The 21204-nt window shown below is 45.7% G+C and overlaps 2 protein-coding genes and 2 non-coding genes across 5 annotated transcripts; 1 reads left to right on the plus strand and 3 right to left on the minus strand.

Moving 5' to 3' along the window:
- Window positions 1–189: 189 nt before the first annotated feature.
- On the minus strand, window positions 190–325 carry LOC116652813 (small nucleolar RNA SNORA31). Its single transcript, XR_004306032.1, has one exon. It is a non-coding gene; the product is annotated as a small nucleolar RNA SNORA31 (small nucleolar RNA).
- Window positions 326–804: 479 nt separating this feature from the next.
- Window positions 805–4712, minus strand: TPT1 (tumor protein, translationally-controlled 1). Its single transcript, XM_015851754.2, has 6 exons — window positions 4598–4712; window positions 4290–4363; window positions 3923–4113; window positions 3011–3116; window positions 2486–2602; window positions 805–1046 (listed from the first exon to the last, which is right to left on the minus strand). The coding sequence occupies exons 1-6, from the start codon at window positions 4623–4625 to the stop codon at window positions 1044–1046; spliced, it is 519 nt and encodes a 172-aa protein (XP_015707240.1). The 5' UTR covers window positions 4626–4712; the 3' UTR covers window positions 805–1043.
- LOC116652812 (small nucleolar RNA SNORA31) lies at window positions 1134–1264 on the minus strand. The gene has a single exon (XR_004306031.1). It is a non-coding gene; the product is annotated as a small nucleolar RNA SNORA31 (small nucleolar RNA).
- A 7471-nt stretch (window positions 4713–12183) lies between the features above and the next one.
- Window positions 12184–20899, plus strand: SLC25A30 (solute carrier family 25 member 30). 2 transcript variants are annotated; one of them, XM_032442090.2, is made up of 10 exons: window positions 12184–12519; window positions 14279–14357; window positions 14928–15075; window positions 15663–15757; window positions 16073–16158; window positions 17336–17431; window positions 17896–18020; window positions 18530–18668; window positions 19251–19331; window positions 19873–20899. In XM_032442090.2, exons 2-10 carry the CDS (start codon window positions 14294–14296, stop codon window positions 19912–19914), a joined length of 876 nt encoding a protein of 291 aa, XP_032297981.1. In that variant the 5' UTR covers window positions 12184–12519; window positions 14279–14293; the 3' UTR covers window positions 19915–20899. The 2 variants fall into 2 exon arrangements, with proteins under 2 accessions (XP_032297981.1, XP_015707242.1); XM_015851756.3 differs by having other exon boundaries at window positions 12184–12401.
- The last annotated feature ends 305 nt before the right edge of the window (window positions 20900–21204 follow it).

Consider the following 21204-nt stretch of genomic DNA (forward strand, 5'->3'; position numbering starts at 1 on the left):
AAACCTGGTGCAAAGCAGCCAAGGTGCCAAGGACTCCTGAAGGGGAGGTCTGGTGGCAGCAGCTCCACATGGCTCATATCCTCCCCTGTAGACACCCCCACTTCCTATGTCCTACAGTCTAAGGCAACAGCCCTGGGCAGAAACAATCTTGCTGTATTACAAACCTCTTCCTAGCTGAGGCTTTAAGGAGTTTGTGTTCCTTTATTCAATCCAGGCTGCCACAAGGACAGGCAGGTGGAAAGCGCAAGGAACCTGCTACTGTTGCATCTCAACAAGAACCAGAAGAGCAACGAGTATTAGCTCCAGGTCTGTCAAATAGATGCTGTCCCCAGTAAGGCAGATACTGGATAACCTATCGGCATCACCCCTTCCCACAGCACTCACACTACCTGAGCTCAGAGTGCTGGGACTCCAATGCCACCCTACCCTCCTGCCTTACCCATGAAGTCATACTACAGCTGAGGACAAACTCAAATATCCTTCTCTGAAAAAGCAGCTCAGCTTGGAGTAGCATATATTCCATTCTGCTTTTTATTAATTCTGGTGTCTCTTCCAAAGATAAGAGTCTCCATACAGTCATAAAATATTCAAAAGAAAGTCCACTTCACAATGATGGTGTTTCCTGGGCTTTGCATTATTCACCTCAGCCTGCTCTTGCACAGAGAGAAACTGCATTAAGTCTATCATGTGCTGGGACCAGGCTGCACTATGGATGGAACCAAGTCCTTGGACAATGATCTCGCTGCAACCTCTCCTGCAAGCGACCCTAAGAAACACACTAAACCAAGAGGCATCACCTTAGGATGGGTTTCAATGAGTTTTTATTTTAGACAACCTACATGACAGATGGGTGGGTTTCTTTTTCTTTCCTCTTTTGAAACAATGCCTCCACTCCGAATCAGGGTCAAAATAAAGTGAATAGAGCTCAAGATGATATCAGTCCAGTTGTTAAAGACATTGCCGATTCCTGGTGTTGTACTGATGAAGAAGAAACAGCAGCCAGCTATGAAGACAGGTGATCCGAAACCATATTGTTTGATTTGTTACTGTAACAAGAGTAGCACGGGTTAGTTCAAGGTCACCACGTTTCTTTAATATACTGTAGTTCAATGTCACTACGTTTCTTTAATATACTTTGTATTCCCTAATTCAATCTGAGCTGCCACAAGCAGGCAGGCAGAAAGCGCAAGGAAGTTGTTTTTGCATCTCAGTGCAAACCAGAGAGCAACGGGAGAATTTGCTCGTGGTCTATCAGAGGATGCTGAGCATTTTTATACAGAGCAACTGGCATCAGCTGTCGATTAAGCCAGACCAATGCTCACTTGCATCCTTCCTGCTTGACACACCGAGTTTCAGATTTCCTCTCATGTAAGTGCACGACCTAAGCAAACATTCAGGTTTATGATGCATGTCTCTTACAAGAGCTGTACCAAGACACCGTAACATCTTCCCCACCACTTTTGGGATGCCCCACTACTGTTCTTCTACCTCATCTTCCCTGTTCATTGCAGGGGAGCTGGATTATAGATCGCCCTCAGAGGTCCCTTCCAGCTCTTGAGGATTCTATGATCTTCAAGTATATGGTATGACAGTACATCATAAAAGTCTGCCCACAAAGGAGAAGCACAGGCTTCTGCCCAGAGGTCCTTCCAGCTTACTGCAGTTCCAGGCTGAAGGACAGACATCAGTGAAGTTTCACCAGCTGGACTATTGTGCTGTGCTGGACGTTGGCTCATTTTTACATGACTTGAATACCAGAAAGCCTGCAAGAGGCTTCGCTGATAGATTCAGCTGGCTATAAACAGGGCTCTTAAAGTCAAGAACGGCAGGGGAAAACAACTGGTGATCCCACACTGCTGGTCCCCAATGAATCATATGGGTCCCAGAATAAACCCAACTATGCAAGCGCTGGGATTTAAGCAGAGTCTCATCACTATCACATTCAAACTCAGAATAACTAAAGCAGATCACAGAAACTGCTTGGGCTCAGACAGCTAGAACTTCCAGACAGAAAAAGGTTAAGTACATAAGGAAGGTGCTGCCATGTTCCCATATTTAGGGCAGTATTTAGTTACACAAGAACTGTCTGTTTAAATAAAGGCAGATTAAGTGAAAGAGAGAAATACAGTGAAGTACAGCACTCCAGAGTTAGTTATCCCATACAAGTGGGATCTGAACTAGATGGAATACATTTCATAGTCTAAACCATTACCATTTAACACACACTTCACTGAGGCAATTCTTTCTGCATTACTCATCCATTACATCACTATGAATCACTGCAGTGAAGCCACATCCCCTTTTAGTATGACTCAATAGCCCAAGGGAAGCCCCAGCCACTTTACATAACACAAAGCAGCAATCAGACTGTGCAAACACAGTTTTTAGACTGGCATTCAACTTATTAACAGAGGTAGATTAATGCAGGGAAAAGAGCTACTGATGTTTTTAAGTACATTCACCCCAGTTCAATGTTGGTACTTACACATTTCTCAATCTCTAAGCCGTCCTTAAAGAAGATCATATAGGGGGTCACACCATCCTCACGGAAATCCAGGAGAGCCACCATCCCATCTGGATTCATGTTCTCACCTACAAAGAACTTCAAGGAAATGCATTACTAAGACACTCAGTGAGCTACTACCACCAAGCAGCACATATTATACATGAAATCTATACAGGCTCCCTCAACAGCTGAAGGAATCTTAGTACGCAGCATTACCACACTACTGTCAGCAGCCAAATAAGACACAGTAGGGGGCAAAACAATTCACCTTTAACATCTGTAACCACAGCTCCTTTCAGCTACATTTGCAGTTATCACGGTACCTCAAGCTTGTAATGAGCTCCCCAGACACCTGCAAGTCTTTCTAGTATTTTTTCTCCCTGACTATCAAGGCTCCAAATAAACTCAATGAGGGTCATTTTTACAGTAGGAGCTCTCTAACCACAAGCAGAAACAATCTCAGCCCGTATTACTGAAACAACGCTATAAAGAAACACAACCAACCTGGTAGTTTTTAAAGTTGGCAAGGATGTGTTTGATTTGTTCTGCAGCCCCCGTCATAAAAGGCTTTACTCTCTCCGGCTTGTGTTCCTCAAGTCTGGCTTTGATTCTGGGAAGAAAAAGCAAGGTTTGAGAACACGTTCCACTCTACACACAGTGCAGCAGCATCATAGCAGGGAGCTACCAACAGCCACAGCTGGATTGTGTTGCATTCCCCATCCCCAACCCCTCCACGAATGCTGGTGAATTAACAGAATGGGGCCTACCCCTCAGTTTCATTTTACTTCTAGGTTTGTGCTAGACAAAAATTAGCAAGCCACTTACACACCCTCCATCAGCATCACAAGAACTGTTCTCACCTTTAACACTAACCCACTTTGAGCAAAGGAATCCATCCTTTGGAAGCAAATCTGCTCTCAGAATCATAGAACATGTTGGGTCAGAAGGGACCACAAAGCCCACCCAGTTCCAAACCCTGCAGTGGGCAGGGCTCATAGATCAGGCCACCCAGGGCCCCGTTCAACCTGACCTTGAGCACCTCAGCCAAGATAAGCACAGATATCCCCACAGCAATGCTTTAAAGCTTCACGCTGGACATTAGGAAGTATTACTTCTCAGAAAGGGTAGTCAGGCATTGGAATGCACTGCCCAGGGAGGTGGTGGAGTCACCGACCATGGGAGGGTTCAATAAACGTTTGGATGTGGCACTGAGGAATATGATTTAGCCTGGAAGTATTGGTAATGGTTGGACTAGATGATCTTCTAGGTCTTTTCCAACCTTGATAATTCTGTGATTCTGTAGATCTGCCAAAGATTCAGACATCACAGAGTTTCACAGCCAGTCTGGCAACTCTAAGTGCTGGCAACACTAGGAACAAAAGCAACCTTATATGGGAGCAGCCCACCAGTACTTACGCTTTCATGTAGTCCTTGATGTACTTCTTGTATGACTCCTTTGTGAAGCTGGTTTCCTGGAGGTGGTGGTTTATCACTATATCCACACCAGTTATCACCGTGGCTTCTGTCCCATCTCCCTCAGGACCTTCAGCAGAGGCATTGCCACCAATTAGAGAGTCATCAATTTGACCCTCTGTCCTGGTGACCATCTAGATTTAGAGACATCAAAAAACTTCAAGGCTGTGCGCACACCTCGCTTCTCTTACACACCTACGTGTCGGCAGGGCACTACCTCAGAGCCACGCTCCCCGAGCTCGGCTCTATCCCACCCTCTCCCCTTCTCCCACCCTGCCCCGCCGCCTCGACTCGTGCGGCTCACACTCACCTTCCCCTCCACTTCCAGGCACAGGCCGTTCGCCACCTCGCGGATCTTGTAGATGTCCGAGAACATCTCGTCCTCTGCGGGGACACGCACACACAGGCGCCCAACGCCTCGTCAGCCTCCGCCATCCCGAGCCCGGCCCCCCCGCAGCTCCGCCGCATTCCCTCCCCCTCCATCCACCCCTCCTCCCCGCATGGCACATGCGCAGCCCCGCAGGGCTCCGTGCCCGGCCCAGGCCTCAGCCCTCAGCCCTCCGCCCGCCTCCCTCCGTCCCATATCGCAGCCCCCCAACCCCCCTCGGCCGCTCTTACGGCTGATGCAGTCCCGGTAGATGATCATGGTGACGGTGCGGGGCGGCGGGGGGAGCGGCGGCTCGGCTCACTGCTCTGCGACCCGAGAGCGGGCGGGAGCGAGGCGGAAAGGGCCGAGTCAGCGCCGGGCGGAGCTCATATAGCGGGCGGGACCACCGCGTCACCGAGCGCACATGCGCCCTTCCAGCACTACGCCTCTGCCGCCTTCACAGCGACACCGAGCGGCCGGTGGGCGCCCTCAGAGCATGGAGTCGGTGTGTGGGGCGGAGCTGTGCCCTTGTTTGTACCACACCGCTGTAAGGGGTGCATTGAGCTCCATCAGGAGAGGGGTGGTCAGCAGGGATAGGGAGGTGATTGTCCCTCTCTACTCTGCTCTTGTGAGGCCCCATCTGGAGTACTGTGTCCAGGTGTGGAGCCCTCAGTACAAAAAAGATATGGAGATTTTGGAAAGGGTCCAGAGGAGGGCCACAAAGATGATCAGGGGGCTGGAGCACCTCCCCTATGAGGACAGGCTGAGGGAGTTGGGTTTGTTCAGCCTGGAGAAGAGAAGGTTGCGGGGTGACCTCATTGCAGCCTTTCAATACCTGGAGGGAACTTACACCCAGGAGGGGAGTAAACTCTTCGAAAGGGCTGATAATAGCAGGACTAGGGGAAATGGTTTTAAGTTGAAGGAGGGAAGATTTAGGTTGGATGTTAGGGGAAAGTTCTTTACTAGAAGGGTGGTTAGGTCCTGGAACAGGCTGCCCAGGGAGGTTGTGGATGCCCCGTCCTTGGAGGTGTTCAAGACCAGGTTGGACGGGGCCCTGGGCAACCTGATCTAGTAAATGTGTATGTTTGGTGGCCCTGCCAGGCAGGGGGGTTGGAACTACATGATCCTTGAGGTCCCTTCCAACCCGGGTCATTCTGTGATTCTGTGATTCTGAGCTGACCCCTAAGCTAAAGAAGCAGAATCATTCATCTGACCTGTTTAAATGCACCTGTTTACCATGCACCATGCTGGAGTGCGTGAGTGGTGATGTTATCTGTGCAGTGCTGCTTATACCTCTCTGGAGCACTGACTCCAGCTTTGGCAGTGCGCTTTAAATAGGTGTGGACTAGTTGGCAAGAGCTCCACAGAGCAGGATAATGATGAGAGCTCTGAAAAGTGCAGCCTCCAGGTAGTTCTTATAAAACAAGGCATCAGTACAGAATCACAGAATCACAGAATGACTTGGGTTGGAAGGGACCTCAAGGATCATGTAGTTCCAACCCCCCTGCCTGGCAGGGCCACCAAACATACACATTTACTAGATCAGGTTGCCCAGGGCCCCGTCCAACCTGGCCTTGAACACCTCCAAGGACGGGGCATCCACAACCTCCCTGGGCAGCCTGTTCCAGGGCCTAACCACTCTCCTAGTGAAGAACTTCCCCCTAACACCCAACCTAAATCTGCCCTCTTTTAACTTAAAACCATTTCCCCATGTCCTACTATTGTCAGCCCTTTCGAAGAGTTTACTCCCCTCCTGGGAGTACAGCTGCTGTAGTGCCCAAAGCTTTAATCCTGGTACAGTTCTGTACTTTGGTCCTATCTAAATACAATGTCTGTACAGTCCTTTGGCTCATATTAGAGCTATGTGGCAGATAGGGCTCCTTCCATGCCAAACTGAAGGAAGAGGGGAGCAGTGGTTTAATTGAGCAAAATCTCTTTGGTTGCTCTTAGAGCAGAGCAGTAGTTACAGACTCATCCACAAAACCAGAATCAGTGCATGCCTGACTGGTCCAATTGCATGAGGAAAACAAAAGTGAGAGTGTGATTAATCCTATTTAACCTCACAGCTCCATCTCTTACACCTTAGCTATTCTTCCTGTGGCTTCACCCCAGGTCATGACTTCCACCTTGAACAGCTTTTTGTCTCCAGGCCAAACTATCACTCTGCCTAATTTTCTCCCCAAAGACATCGAGCTGAATTGTGTCCTTGGTTAGTGAGCCCCGGTGGCAATACTCAGACTGCCCACACCAGATCTCTGCCTTTGCCTCCCACACTTAGAGACTATTTCTTCAGCTCCTTTAGTGTTATACGGAAAAATCCCACTAGATGGCGGGGCAGGAGCTGGTGTATGGCAGGCAGGCAGGCAGCACTACTCGCACCCATAGGAGGCCACATCTTTTGCCAGTGGCATCATTCCTGAATTACATGGAATGCCTCAGGACCTGTATAAGGAAGATTAGATCCTGTAACTGGTACGGCCTGTCTGGGCTCCTGGCCTTATGGGTGCTGCACACAAATTGCATTCACTCCAGATAACCGGCATCCCCGTGTGATGAGTTTGGGTGCACTGAGTTGTAAGGAGGTATCAACCAGCTTCCAAGATCTGGGATTGTTCTGGGTTATATGGTTTTAGAAAGGTACAGAGACATTATGAAATGGGGAACGTTAATGGCAGCTCTTTGCAAATTGTCTCCCACCAATGTGCTGTAATAAGGGCCCTTCTGTTAACCTCTGAAATGGCTGATGATCTCAGGCACCTTGAGATTAGGGTAGGGAAGGGCCTTGAATGAGGACCAATCTCCAGTCTTCTTGCTTGGGGAGGGATTAGTGAGATCTGCGTCACTCTGGGCAGATGTTTGTCTGCCTTGTTTTTGAGATCTCTGGAGAGATGCTTATCTACCTTGGTTTTGAAATCTCCTGATGATGGCCATTTCCAGTCTCCTCTAAAGCACAAACATTGACCAGGAATAGGGTGAGGGGGTCTGAGTCCTCTCAATCTTTTGTGAGTGCTGTAGGTACAGACTGGATCACAGCCTACACAGAAGTGAGTTTAGGTTTCTGTCCGATGCTCAGATCCCGACCAGCTTCATTCTATCCAGACACCTGGCTCTGTGGTGTCAATATCCACCCGAAAAACTGCTGTATTAGCACTGGCACACGGGATGAACTGGCATGGCTCTACCACTAGGCTGCTGGGCACATGGAAGTCTATCCAGAACATCATGCTAAAAGTAGCAGCAATACCAAGAAGAGAGGCAAGGAGTCAAGTAATAAACTAGAACAGGACACGCTAGCATTAAGAAGGAGCCCTTTGAAATTAGAATTAGCATTGAGGAAGTTAAAAAAGGCCTACTATTCCCTGCTTCTGAACACAAGGACTATGAGATTTGTATTGGAACACACAAACCAAGGTTCCTTTAACACCGTACATGTAGCTGTATTGTGGAACTGATTGCTCCAGGCTGCTGTGGATGCCAAAAGTCCAGATTACTGCAAAAGCAATTAGAGTCATGGAAAATATGCAGAACGGGCTATTAAGCATTCCTGGCTTGGGAAGAAGCCCTTCAGCTAAGGGCTGCTAAAGGCTGGGGAGTATCATGCTGAAAGGTTCCTGTATAGCTGCTGTACCCTTTTTCTTTGCCTCTGTGTGTCTGCAGCAGGACTCTGTCTGAGGCAAGGGGCTGCATCAGGCTAATGTCTGTTCTGAGCCTGTGAAATGCCACCGCTATGAATAAGCACAAATAATAACTCCTATTAACCTAGGAATAGCACTCAGGCTTACAGAAGACATTCCAGGGAAGGCTGGGAAGCTGTCTGTGGCCATCTCTGAGGTCATGGATAACCCCTGGTTAGCTGCTGGGCTGTGCAGAGTGAGGCCTTGTGCCCGCTCTGCCTCACCAACTCCCAGCTATGCTAATCATATCAGCAGCAGCCCCGAGCTCTTCTCGTTGGCTAATTTTGCTGTCTCATAGATCTGACCTCGTTCTGACATTTAAAGGAGCAAGCAAAGCCCTCACATCAGCTGCCATCAGCTTCCTGGCTGCTTCATTATTGCGGCCAAGCATCCAGCCAAGGCCGTATCAGATATCCCAGGGTAAGCGAAGGACTGTGTAGGTACTGCAAGGTCAGGTAGGGAAGGCAAAGACAAGAGAGGTTCAGGAGCATGGAAATGAGGGCTGTTTTCCTTCCTGCTAATCTGCGCTATTATCTGCTCCCTTGAATTCCCCTGCTGCTGGTCAGTGCTAGTTAAAGACTTGGTGTTTATCCAAAGCATGCACTCACGTGCTTCGTGTATGAAATGCTGACAGAAAAAGAAAGCAAATCTTCCACTTGTTCACTGGGCGGTTCTGTTGCTGCCGAACACAAAATGCACCATTTCATTTCCTTCATGCAGCCTTTATTTGTTTAGAAACGACTTTCTATCTGCCCCCATGCAAAGTCTGGATCTTTCGATTGTTACAGCCCACTGAAAATGAATCATAGAATCATAGAATGGCCTGAATTGAAAAGGACCACAATGATCATCCAGTTTCAACCCCCTGCTATGTGCAGGGTCGCCAACCACCAGACCAGGCTGCCCAGAGCCACATCCAGCCTGGCCTTGAATGCCTCCAGGGATGGGGCATCCACAGCCTCCTTGGGCAACATGTTCCAGTGCATCACCACCCTCTGAGTGAAAAACTTCCACCTAATCTCCAACCTAAACCTCCCCTGTCTCAGTTTAAATCATTCCCCCCTGTCCTGTCACAACTATAATAGCTGGTAGCTATGCAGACCACGCATGCTTATTCATTCATAACCTCCCTTTTGCTTTAATACAGTTGTAACAGGGTGTTACATTTTTCCACAGGCAGGATAACAAAAATGGAAGAAAGATCACAGTTATTCCAGGTTAACAAGAACGTGAGCTGCTACCATGACAGAATGCTTCAATGGTGCTGATGCAGGAGTTCGGTCTTCAGAGCCCTGCCGTGTTCTCACAGTGTGGCATTTGGCCTTGCATACCCGAGACTCAAAAGGTTAATCCCCAAAGAGAGGCACAAAAAAGGGCTGGGTTTTGGAGTGACAGATGAGAAGTTCCATGTCTCAGCTCCACTGGAGCTGCTTTTTGTGGAACTCAGGGCTAAGCCTGTAAATCACAGTGTAGAAGCTGGTAGAAGCTTCTTGTGTCATCCCGATCTTGCACTTGGCTCTGGATCCGGCCTTCCACCTTTTGATTTCAGACCCCATTAGCATGCATCCAATGTTAACTAATGTTAACCCTGGGCAACCTGAGCTAGCTGTAGTGTCCCTGTTCATCGCAGTATTGCAGGGGAATTGGACTAAATGGTCTTTAGAGGTCTCTTCTAATGATTTCCTGATTGCTTCTCAGTGCTTGCTCAATAAGATGACGCACTTGAGCACTTTTACATTACTAAAAGAGGATGACCTGAATTATTACTGCAATTACTCGGGCGTTAATCTATTAATACAAATGCAGAAGTGTCAAGCAGACAGCAAAAGTCTAAGCTTTTAATATGGCAGCGTGGAGCGACCCGCAGTAAGGTCACACTGCTCGCACTGGCTCCTGTCTCAGGTCAGGAGAGGTCTCTGGTAGCCAGTTTTGGAAGCTGGCAACAACTTGCTGTGTCATGTGCTACTTGGGGAAAAGTTCAAACGTTCAAATCTGGGCTCAAAACACAGGGAGCAGGAGCTGAGATGCAGCTCTTAAAGAGAACGTTTTACTCTTCGAGTATGAAGTAAGTTGGGGAGCAGGATGGAGAGTACCTGTGTCAGGAAATGTGGTGTTCAATGGTGGCGGTCATTCAATATGAGTATCAGGAGATGCTGAAGCAGATAAATCCCGGAGCCCTCTCACAGTAAATTCCTCATAAGGCTGAGAGAGGTCGGACAAAACTTGGAGGCAAACCCAAGCTTACTTAATGAGCCTATTGTTTATTAATAGTGACCCTGCCAGTTGTTGCTATGCATTTGAAATAGGAAAGTGAAGGAGAGTCGTGAGGTCCTGGAACAGGCTGCCCAGGGAGGCTGTGGATGCCCCGTCCTTGGAGGTGTTCAAGACCAGGTTGGATGGGGCCCTGGGCAACCTGATCTAGTAAAGGTGTATGTTTGGTGGCCCTGCCAGGCAGGGGGGTTGGAACTACATGATCCTTGAGGTCCCTTCCAACCCAAGTCATTCTATGATTCTATGAAGCAGCCAATGACAGTGAGAAGGTTGAGGGCTTGATCCCACCACCGCTGGTCAGCAAACACCTCCAGACTAGGAGATGTGCTCTAAAACCATTGAGAGAGAGCACAGGATGGGAGGAGAAACATGGTCTGTCTGAACAATTGCTTCCCAGAGCACCGATGTGTTCTGCAGAGCGTTTAGGAGGATCAGGAAGGAAAGAGGCTGCTCAGCTGAGCTTTCTGAGTAAGCTTATTTTGACCAACAACGTTGTTCACAGCAGTGTAAAAATGCTCTCATTGTTTCTAATGTAGAACAGCAGAATAGAAGTCTGTGGTGCAGACAGAACGATTTGGATGGTCAGAGTCCCAGCTCAGATCTCTCCACCACAAGAAGCGCCAAGTATTCTTTTGCTAATGCTCTCCTCCTGCACTATGTAAAGGATGTTTATAAGGTCCGCCTGCTGTGTTTTACTGCTGTTAATAGGGACCACAACACCGCTGCAGAAGCTACAATGGTTTAAGTAAAATCTTTGAAGCATTTCTGGGCAGGTATCCAGAAGTCAATGTCTGGGTAAGATAAACCCAAGCTCAGATAAACCTAATGGAAACTCAGGAGCCTGTGTCCTGTTTTGACTTTTTGTTTTTAACCAGGTCATTTAAATGCCTGTACTCTAAGCCAGACAGTATAGAGGGTAAGATGTTATACCTCATTGCTCTGTCTCTGCTAGTGCTGCTCCTCTGGAAGAGCATCTTCTGGGATCTCTCTGCTTCTAGAACTGCTTCCATGCTCGGAGGTGTTGGAAATACAGAGCGCTCTGTTTATAAGCCCCACAATTCAGCATTACAATGTCTGCAGTGATGATCAGCACAGAAAGTGCTGTCACCTGCGTGTTACTGGAAAACATCTGGAGAAAGATATTGCATAGGTTGGATTACCAAAACCTCATTCACTGCAAAGCAAATGAATGATCTCACTAACGATTATGCAAGTTTACAAGGACAAAAGAAACACACCAGTGGTGACTAAACTGCAAGCCAGGCTGCATTAATCCCAGGCTGGATGTGGCTCTGGGCAGCCTGGGCTGGTGGTTGGTGACCCTGCTCATGGCAGGGGGTTGAAACTGGATGATCATTGTGGTCCTTTTCAACCCAGGCCATTCTGTGATTCTATGATGATTCCCCTTGGAAGGAGCAGGAGAAATTTAGCGAAACAAGAAGCAATGCACAAAAAGCAGAGCTCCTAGGTAGGACACTTTGAGGGCGTTTCGATTAAAAAAGCAAACATTAAAAAGCAAAAACCAACATGAGGAATGCAGAGCAGTCAAGTCAGGTGCCTGCAAAGCACTCAACCAAACCTCAACCCCAACAGAGTCCAGCAGAACTGGGACAAAGCCACGGTGAGGGTGTGTGACCAGTAGCACACGGGGCACAAAGAGACACGTGAAGAGATGCTGAGCACCAAAGGCAGCCGCTGATACGGCACTGATGTCAGGATTGAGGCAGCTCGCCAAAAACCAGCGTTCTGGCTGTTGATGAAAGCCCTCAATTCCTCACACTACAGCGCAATACACGCAGCCTCCACTCGCGGCCCCTTTAACTCCGGCTCCCTTTAACTCCCGTGGGAGGAGCTGTGCGTTGAAGTCGTGGTGCAGCGCTGTGGGGAGGGCTGTAGTTGCTGGGTGGTGTGTTGTAGACACGTTGCCGGCTAAAGGCAGCGGAATTGAGTTGTGACTTGGAAAGCGAGCATGGACGAAGTTTCCTGCTAACCCGGCACGCCTCCGCTTTCCTGTTGCCATTCGGGTATCGGCGGTGCGTTCTGAGCTGCTGTTTTTCGTATCAAAAAGCTGAAGGCATCTGTTCATTTTACATCTGGAATCGGATTTCAGGTACTTTCCCATTCGTGCATCTGATGTGGATGTCTTGAAGAAGCTTCCTGTTCTTCTGTCGGCGCAGGGAAGTAACATGGAGTAAGAAGCAGAGCGAGCACCCAGTGCATCAGCTGAAGTAGGAGGACAGGGTGGATCCGTGGGGTTTGTTTGGGTTAAGGTGTCCTGCCATCCTGCTCTGAGCTCTTCCTAGAGGTACAAAGAGCTGGAAGGGAAATGCAGGGCTGGAATGAGGGGAAAGCATGTGGAGGAGCTTGTGTGAAGCAACAGGAGAGACATGCTGTGTGCCTTGCATTGCACAGACCTTGGCAGCAACACACAGCCTTAACCCCAAGGTTAAGGTTGGGGTACAGCGAGGGAGCAGTGCTGTGAGGTTTCTGCATTAGGGTATCCTATGCATGTATCAGGACTGAAGCTAATATTAGTACCCCTGTGTGCATATAAGCCTCTATTTGGTGGTGCTTGCCTACTTCTGTGCCACATAAGCGCACCAGAGTTGCTCAGCAGCCTCTGTTGCTTTGGCAGAGCAAAATGCAGAAGCACAGGCAGGTTTTGGGTTGCCATCAGCATTGCAGTGTTTGTTAGGGATGAAAGACATCAGGATGCATGCTGGGTTGGGGAGGAGGTTAAGTGGTATGTTTTAATCCTGCCTATGAAGTCTTAACAGCAAAGGTGACTGTTCTGCTGTGATAATGGGGAAACTGAGCTTGGGTTTGTCTCTGTTAATTAAGTATTGATTAGTCATTAATCATGGCAGGGCAGAGCACGTGGGGATCTTGGAGCCGGCTGTGTGCTCCCTGGCACTGTGTGCTGCGCGTGTCTCTCTACTGCTTTCCTGGTAGATAAGAGCCTGTGCCAGTGATTCCTCATCTGACCTACACTGGTTTTGGCAGGATAAGGGGTGACCTTATGTGCCTTCGGTTTTATTTTCACACTTGGGGTATTCTGTACAGTCTGAAAGGCTGTGCTGGATTGCTCTGGGCTCATTGACAGTGCATTTGGACTTCCTTGCTTCGTGTTCCTTCATACTGTGTTTTGTTAGTGGACCGAAGACCCTTCAGACCTTCCTCTTGACATAAACAGGGCTACAGTAACTATTTATAAGGCATGCTAAGGGTCTGCAGCTTCTGCGGGCTTCGCTGGGTTAACGGCACTTCCAGAGGCAGGAAGCGGCCAAAGCGGGTTAATCTTTACAACAACCAGCGCTAAATACTTGGCTTCTTGGGGGTATTTTCCAGCTGGGCCATGCGGATGAGTAAACAAAGTAAGAGGGAAAGGAAGTGTTGAGGGAAGAGCTTTCAAATTCAGTTATTCCACATAATTAACTGGCACAGGGTGCTGTAGAGTCAAGGTTAAGGAGGATGTTGTAGGAAATGGGAGTAGAAAGTCTTCATGTTACAAGGAAGAGAAAATAAGAGCTGTGGAGACACCTGCTGGTTTGGGGGAGGGCAGGCTTGTATGGGCTGGACCAGGCTGGCTTTACTGCCTTTATCTCCTTCCTAAGAAGGCTGGATGACTTGAGCACCTTGCAAAGCGTATGCCATAGTTTATTAGGATTTGTGGTCACTTTGGCAAAGTATCTTCATTGATGTCTATGTTAGAGCAGGGTTTTGACTGTAAAAGGCCTTATGCATGTTTGAGAGGCAAACTCTTCCTCTTTTATGATGAAATTAGTGGTTGTCTAAATATGTAGCTGGAGAATGAGCTTTGTTCAGTGTTCTTGCCTTTCTTGTGACTGTCAAGGTATTAAAGCTCTTTGGTAGGTTCATTTTAAATGGACAAGGCTCAACATTTTAATAAAAAAGTTAGCATATATATTTATGTAATACCAGCTTTATTTGGCATTTAACCACCTTTAAATCCTCTTTCTTTCACAGAAAGAAGAGCTAATTATGTCAGCACTGAGCTGGAAGCCCTTTCTCTATGGAGGCTTAGCATCAATCACTGCAGAATGTGGTAAGCATTTCTGTAACTCTTTGTGATTCCTTTAACTCAGCTATAGTTCCTTTTGACACCAGCTTGGTTCTCTGCTATTAGTGATGCAGTGTTATATGGTCTTTTCTAACATACAGCATGAGAATGTCTCTTCATTACTGGCTGAACAGTTGTTCAGAACCTTGTTCTAGTTTTAAAACACTTCTGTCTGTAAATTCATATCCATGTCTTGTTTTAATATAACATTTGTCTTTGGATTCTATTCCTGGAGTGTATTGACCTGATGGTAGGTATACACAGCTCTTGTTTTGCAAGGGTAGGCAAGTAAAGCTGTTGTATTGCCATAGTGAACATGAAATAGTTGGATGGGAAGTAGGTAGGTCTTCTGACAAGCTGTCTAGAAGAAAAAGGGTGACCTAAAATGAACCACTTCAGTGAAGTCCTGTTAACAGAGATCATATGCTTTTCTTTTCAGGAGCGTTTTTGTATACTGTTGTATTAAATAATGGCTGGTGTTTCTTATGTTGTGTTCTTTGTCTTCTTTGTTTAGGTGAGTGTTTGCTTAGCATCTGTTTTTCTTTTTTCTTCAAGGTACTTTCCCAATTGATCTGACTAAAACACGTCTACAGGTTCAAGGTCAAGTTAATGATGCCAAATATAAAGAGATCCGCTACCGTGGAATGATGCATGCCCTGGTCAGAATATTCAGAGAAGAAGGATTGAAAGCCTTATACTCTGGGTAATACAGATTGAATTGCAGTGGTATCTTCTGACCAGTCTATTGATGAGTACAAACCCACAGTGGTTAGATTCTTGGGTTTCAGGTTGATAAGGTATTTAGAGGAAATGTACTGTGCTTCTCAGTCTGCTGTTTAAAAGCCCAAGCTTAATTCAGGCTCTGCTCTCAGCAATATCACTTGGTATGTATGTGTGTGTGTGTGTATGTATATATATATATAATGTGTGTGTGTGTGTGTGTGTGTGTATAGTTTGCAGCTATTTGAGACAAGCTTGCCAGTTATTTTATTGATCAAAGTTTGAGGCATGTTCTGAAGGTAATCCTTCCACAATTCATTTATGTTCTTGCAGTCGTTATTAAAACAATAAAGGTAGACACAATAAAACCCAAAATGAGCCTCCCATCTGAAACCAATCACATAAAAACCCACCTTGCTTTTGTCTTTGGTGGGATTAAAGTATATATTTAAATGAATGGACCTTAGGTTGTTCACTATCTTGTGTTCAGTCTCCCACTTTACAAGAGTATTTGTTAAGCAGCCTATTGCAAATCTGAACATAAATATAATCATTGCCTATTCTTTGCAGGATCGCACCTGCAATGTTACGCCAGGCTTCATATGGAACTATAAAAATAGGCACTTATCAGAGCTTAAAAAGAATGTTTGTTGAACATCCAGAAGGTGAGTAATTTGTGTGTGGCTTTTTGGTTTCTTGGGGGATGGGGGAGGCATTTTAATTGAGGTCTTGTTTGCTTGAGGCTGGTTGCTTCTGTTTGTTATTTTACTGTAACACTTTGAACAAGTCTCTTTCGAAGACCTTGTTTGTATTAGGTACAGCCAAGTTGAGCAAGCAGGGAAGTCTTGTATCAGCATCAATCTTAAGGCTTTCTTAAGCACACTACGGTTAAATTAGAGGTGGCATCATCCTGCACTGATGTGTTTCACCTTCTGTAAATCAGCAGCTAAACTTTTTTATTGTTTTTTTTCATGGAATAGATGAAACTCTGATGATAAATGTGCTATGTGGCATTCTTTCGGGGGTAATTTCGTCATCTATTGCCAACCCAACTGATGTTTTAAAGGTAATGACGTGTTTGTAATTGTAATTTATATGGAGTTTGTCCTTAGTGTCTTTGTTTTCATTGAGGAATTGCAGAATCTCCTTTGGTTTAATAGTCACCTCTAATGAAAAAGTAATAAAGTTCTTCTGCTTGTAATTGTGAAGTGTTTTTTTTTTTCCTAAAACCACTCTAAAATTCATCCTTCCTAGGAAATAACTGTGGTTATTTAGAGGCATTTCTAATAGAAGCTTTTGCTTTAAGTTTGGCATTGATTAATATTTCCCAACATGATGTCTGTATTTGGCTCTCTCTGGATTTCAGCAAAGTTTTCAATACTGTCTCTGGTACCGTGTGAGAAAATGTCCAGCTAGACAAGTGCATAATAATTAGGAAGAACTTCCTAACAGAAAGGGTAGTTAGGTACTGGAATAGGCTCCCCAGGGAGGTGGTTGAATCGCCATCCCTGGTTGTGTTTAAGAGCCGTTTGGATGTGGTACTCAGGGATATGATTTAGTGTAGGGTTTTTAGAGTTAGGGTTCTGGTTAGGCTGCGGTTGGACTTGATGATCTTCAAGGTCTTTTCCTACCTGGGTAATTCTATGATTCTATAATGGGATGGGTGAGCAGTTGGCAGATGGCTCTAAGGGCTCTGAATGGGGTGCTATGAGGCTACTGGCCAGTTATGGTGGGTTTCTCCAGGACTCAATTTTAGGACCAGTTCTCTCCAACATTTGTATAAATAAATCTGGATACAGGTGCTGAATGCACACTAAGCAGCTCTGATCTGCAGTTAGGGGGAGTTGTGGACTCCTTCAAGGGTAAAGAGGCCTGGCAGGGAGATCTCAGCTGATGAGAGGGCAGGGTGATCACCAACTGTATGATTAGTAGCCAAAATCTTCATCTTTTTACTTTTCATTTTGAGGTGTTCTTATGAGAGCACTGCAAGGGACATCAGAGCCATCTGCCTGTCTAGTGGTGTAATGTTCAAGTACAGAAATAGAGGTGACTTAATGCAGCTAGAAACTACACCTCATACTGATTCAAAATTAGCATCATGGTAATGCCAGCTATCAATTTGTATTCAAAGAAATTAACTGTTGTTTCATAGGCTGTAACTTACTGTGTTTTACAAACTGTCTTCAACTATTATTGGTCTTCTGATTGAAAACTATTCTATTTTGATCTCCAAATAATCTCAGATCAGAATGCAAGCCCAAGGCAGCGTGATTCAAGGAGGAATGATGTGCAACTTTATCCAGATCTACCAGAATGAAGGAACTAAAGGGTTATGGAAGGCAAGTGTTTTGAACCATATCCTACATTTTCAGTATTCTTTGCTCAACTGTATTTCATCTGGAGTGTTTTCAAGCAAAACATGGATATGCAGGTAGCTAAGATGCATGTGGTTTGTCTTGACTATTTCACTGCTGGTGCCTCAGTGACTTTAGATAAAGAGTTGTTACCAGTCATGTATTCAACCATTAGTTGAGTCAAGACTGCCTCTAGGGCTTGTTTTTGCTTTGTAAAATATCTTGGTTATATTCTATGATGTTAACAAAAAAAGAAGAAACATTGATGTACATTTAGAGGTTAAGCAGAGGGATGGAGTAGCAAGAAGAAACAGGAATCAACATTCATTCTGGGCAGTATACAATGTACCTGACAGAGCTGTGATTTCTTGCTTTGTACTAGGAAAGATAATATTTTCTAATGGTGTATGATGATGAATTATGCTTTTTTCTTTCCTTTAACTCTTCAGGGGGTATCCTTGACAGCACAGAGGGCTGCTTTGGTTGTTGGAGTGGAATTGCCAGTGTATGACTTCACCAAGAAGCAAATAATCATGTCTGGTTATATGGGAGACACAGTTTATACTCACTTCCTGTAAGTCTGTCTAATTAAATCCACTCCTGTAGCTCAACAGTGGCTGCGTGGAATGAATCTTGATTTATTTTGTTTTCCCCTTCTGAGAAGACACCATTTCAATTCTGTTCAATAAGCCTAGATGTAACTATATTTCTGATGTGTTTATGCTTTTCAGTGTGATAGCACTTTGAAATGGCACGTAACGTGGAAGTTTATTTAGAATCTGAATTTAACTTTCTGTAGAATAGGGAATTCTATTTTGTGGATGGTCTGAACCATGAAGACTGGAAAATTGAACTTAGGGGCAAGTTTGAGTCAAGTAATTCTTATTTCAAGAGGTGCAAACATCTGTCAATAGAGCCTTTGTTTAAGGTGTGTATATGAGATCTTTCGAGTTTAGGCATTGTAGTAAATAAGAACTAATTTTCACATCAGCTTAGGTGATTATTTTTCTTTCTGAGGGAGGCTGGGTTGATTTTTGTGCTTTCTTTAAGCCTGGTAGGTCAAACCCTGTTCTCTTTCCTCAGCTCCAGTTTTACTTGTGGGCTAGCTGGAGCCCTGGCATCCAACCCAGTTGATGTGGTGAGAACACGCATGATGAATCAGGCAAGCCAGCCAAATGGGGGGCACTCGAACTACAAGGGGACTTTGGATTGCTTGTTACAAGTAAGTAGCCAGACACCAGACAGCTTAGTGTATGTATGGTGAACAATTTGAGTAATTAGATGAAAAGACTACTCTGGCAGCCTTGTTTTTTACTTGATACGAAGTTTGGAAGTTGGGGACTTCTGCAAAGGTATTTGAAAACTACTTCATAACAAAAGTACCGTTGTCCTTCCTTGCTCTGCAGTATGTTTTTACTGCTAAAGCTGTGCCTTAGAGATGGCTGCCATCCTAGGTACCTTCCAGTCCAGTAGGAGTGAGCCAACAGGGAAGAGGTGGACATATCTCTTAGCTCAAATTTTCTTATTACAGGTTTACTGCAGCATCCTGGAAACATACAAGTTAGGGGAAGTTTGGCCTGGAAAAGAAATCTGCATAGTTAGTGCTTGAACACACAGGTTTTATCATGTCTCTTTTGCAGTAGGTACTTGCATAGAAGCTGAGAGTAGGCTGTGTTCCCCTTTGTCTGGTGATTCAGTTCTTTACATCTGAGTCTAAAGCAAGAAATGGTAGGATAATGCGCGTACTTTATCACTTTTAATTTTCCTCACTAATTGAGTTATGTGTTTCGGTTTTGTTTTCCAGACCTGGAAGAACGAAGGCTTCTTTGCTCTCTATAAAGGGTTTTGGCCAAACTGGTTAAGACTTGGTCCTTGGAATATCATTGTATCCTTTTAAAAGGTGTGCAAAGCAGACTAAGCTAGCCTTGAAAGAGCTACTGAGAAGTTGTACCAGCATATTGTTCTTAATGGACCATCACCTGGTGGATCATTTCCTTAGTCAGCTGCTCCCATTCAGTCAGTATATATTATATACACATTCACAGTTGCACAGTTGCAGTTTTACTGCCTGCTAATCAGAGCCCTGCAGAAAATGACCTGGCAATAGTAATGCTATTCCTATGAGCAAACCTGCTTCAGTTTATTGAAGAAAAGAGTCTCAGGGCTCTCACAGGGGTATCCTGCCTCTTGTTCTCTTCAAGATTCTTAAGAACAGGGCTGGAAGAACCATTGGCATTGATAGCCTTGAAGTTTTCCACATACAACAGTTCTCTAAAAGCAAGTTTGATTGTATTATGTAGTACTACCAACGTTCAACACTTTATAAAGGAAGGAACTAGTAGTGGAAGGAAGTTTGGTGCACAGCGCTGCCCTTTAGCAGTAACGTAACCATAACAAGAAACAGTTCTCCTTAATAACTCTTTCAGTTCTTTGTGACATACGAACAGCTGAAGAAATTAGACTTGTGATGTCCTGACCCATATGATGAATTCAGCTCACTGGCTGTAGAGCGACTTGTAAGTTACCTTGAGTAGACGCAAGGAAGAGGTAATTGGAAGACTTTGGAGAACCATCTAGAAGTGAAGCGACTTCATTGCAAACTCTGGCTTCTTCGACAGAGTGGTTTGCTCACGTGGTTAAGTGGATGATGTGCACTATTTTTGAGACTGAACCAAAAGAAAACACCAAAGCCAGCAGTGCCAAAATGGTGGAAATGCTCACAAAAAGCAGCAACTGAAAGTGCTAAATGCTGACACCCCATATAGGTCCCCCCCAGGAGGGTGGAGGGGATGCCCTCTTTGCCTTAAAATGGGAACTGCTTAAAGGCCAGCCTTCCAAAAAGCAATCTTCCCTCACGTAGCACCCCCAAAGGGCTGCTTCCCTGCTATAAAAGCAAAACACAGCCTCTGAAAGCAGATGCTTCCAAGAAGAGTTGTTGTACTCCTAACCTAGAAAAGCTGGTGGTAAGAAGGGAAGAGAAACAAAGCAGCACTTCCTCTAAGATCTCTAAATACCCAGTGCCTTAAAGGATAAACACATCCAATCCCCAAAAAGCAACCTCCCCACTTCAAATAAAACCTTTCCAACACGGGCATGGTGCTGGTGTGTTGAAAATTGGACTAGATGACCTTGGAGGTCTCCTCTCACCTTAATGGTTCTATGAAATCCCCAATGTCTAAAACCCCTTTACATGAAGTAATACCCCATATGGACAGCTCTCCCCATCGATGGCTGCCTGCCCTTGTGCTCACTGTGTCTGTGCCCCGGATGGCATCAGTGTTGGGAGGTGGGTTGTTAATAGCGGACAAGGTTATTTCTTAGGTCAGATGAGTTTGGTGTATCTCATTGCTCTTCACTGTAGTAGTTGCTACGCTGCAATCGAAGCATTTGTAAATAGTTTTGTACAAATTATGTCTGATTTTTATTATGCATATTAAAGATTTTGAAATAGCAGCTCAGGGTGTGCTTTTCACATCTTTTCCAACGGGAGGTGGGGGTAGCTCTGTTCAAGACCAGGTTGGACGGGGCTCTGGGCAACCTGATCTAGTAAAGGTGTATGTTTGGTGGCCCTGCCAGGCAGGGGGTTGGAACTACATGATCCTTGAGGTCCCTTCCAACCCGGGTCATTCTGTGATTCTGTGATTCTGTGGTACCTTGGGCTCATTCCCAGCACCCAGATCCCAGTGCTCCATCCCCATTAGGTTGAGACCGTCCTCCCATCCAGCAGGGGCCGCCCTCTCGCTTTCTCCCATCCTCCT

The sequence above is a fragment of the Coturnix japonica genome, chromosome 1 (assembly GCF_054131305.1).
Source record: "Coturnix japonica strain WE chromosome 1, WE-NBRP24, whole genome shotgun sequence".
NCBI classification, from domain to species: domain Eukaryota; kingdom Metazoa; phylum Chordata; class Aves; order Galliformes; family Phasianidae; genus Coturnix; species Coturnix japonica.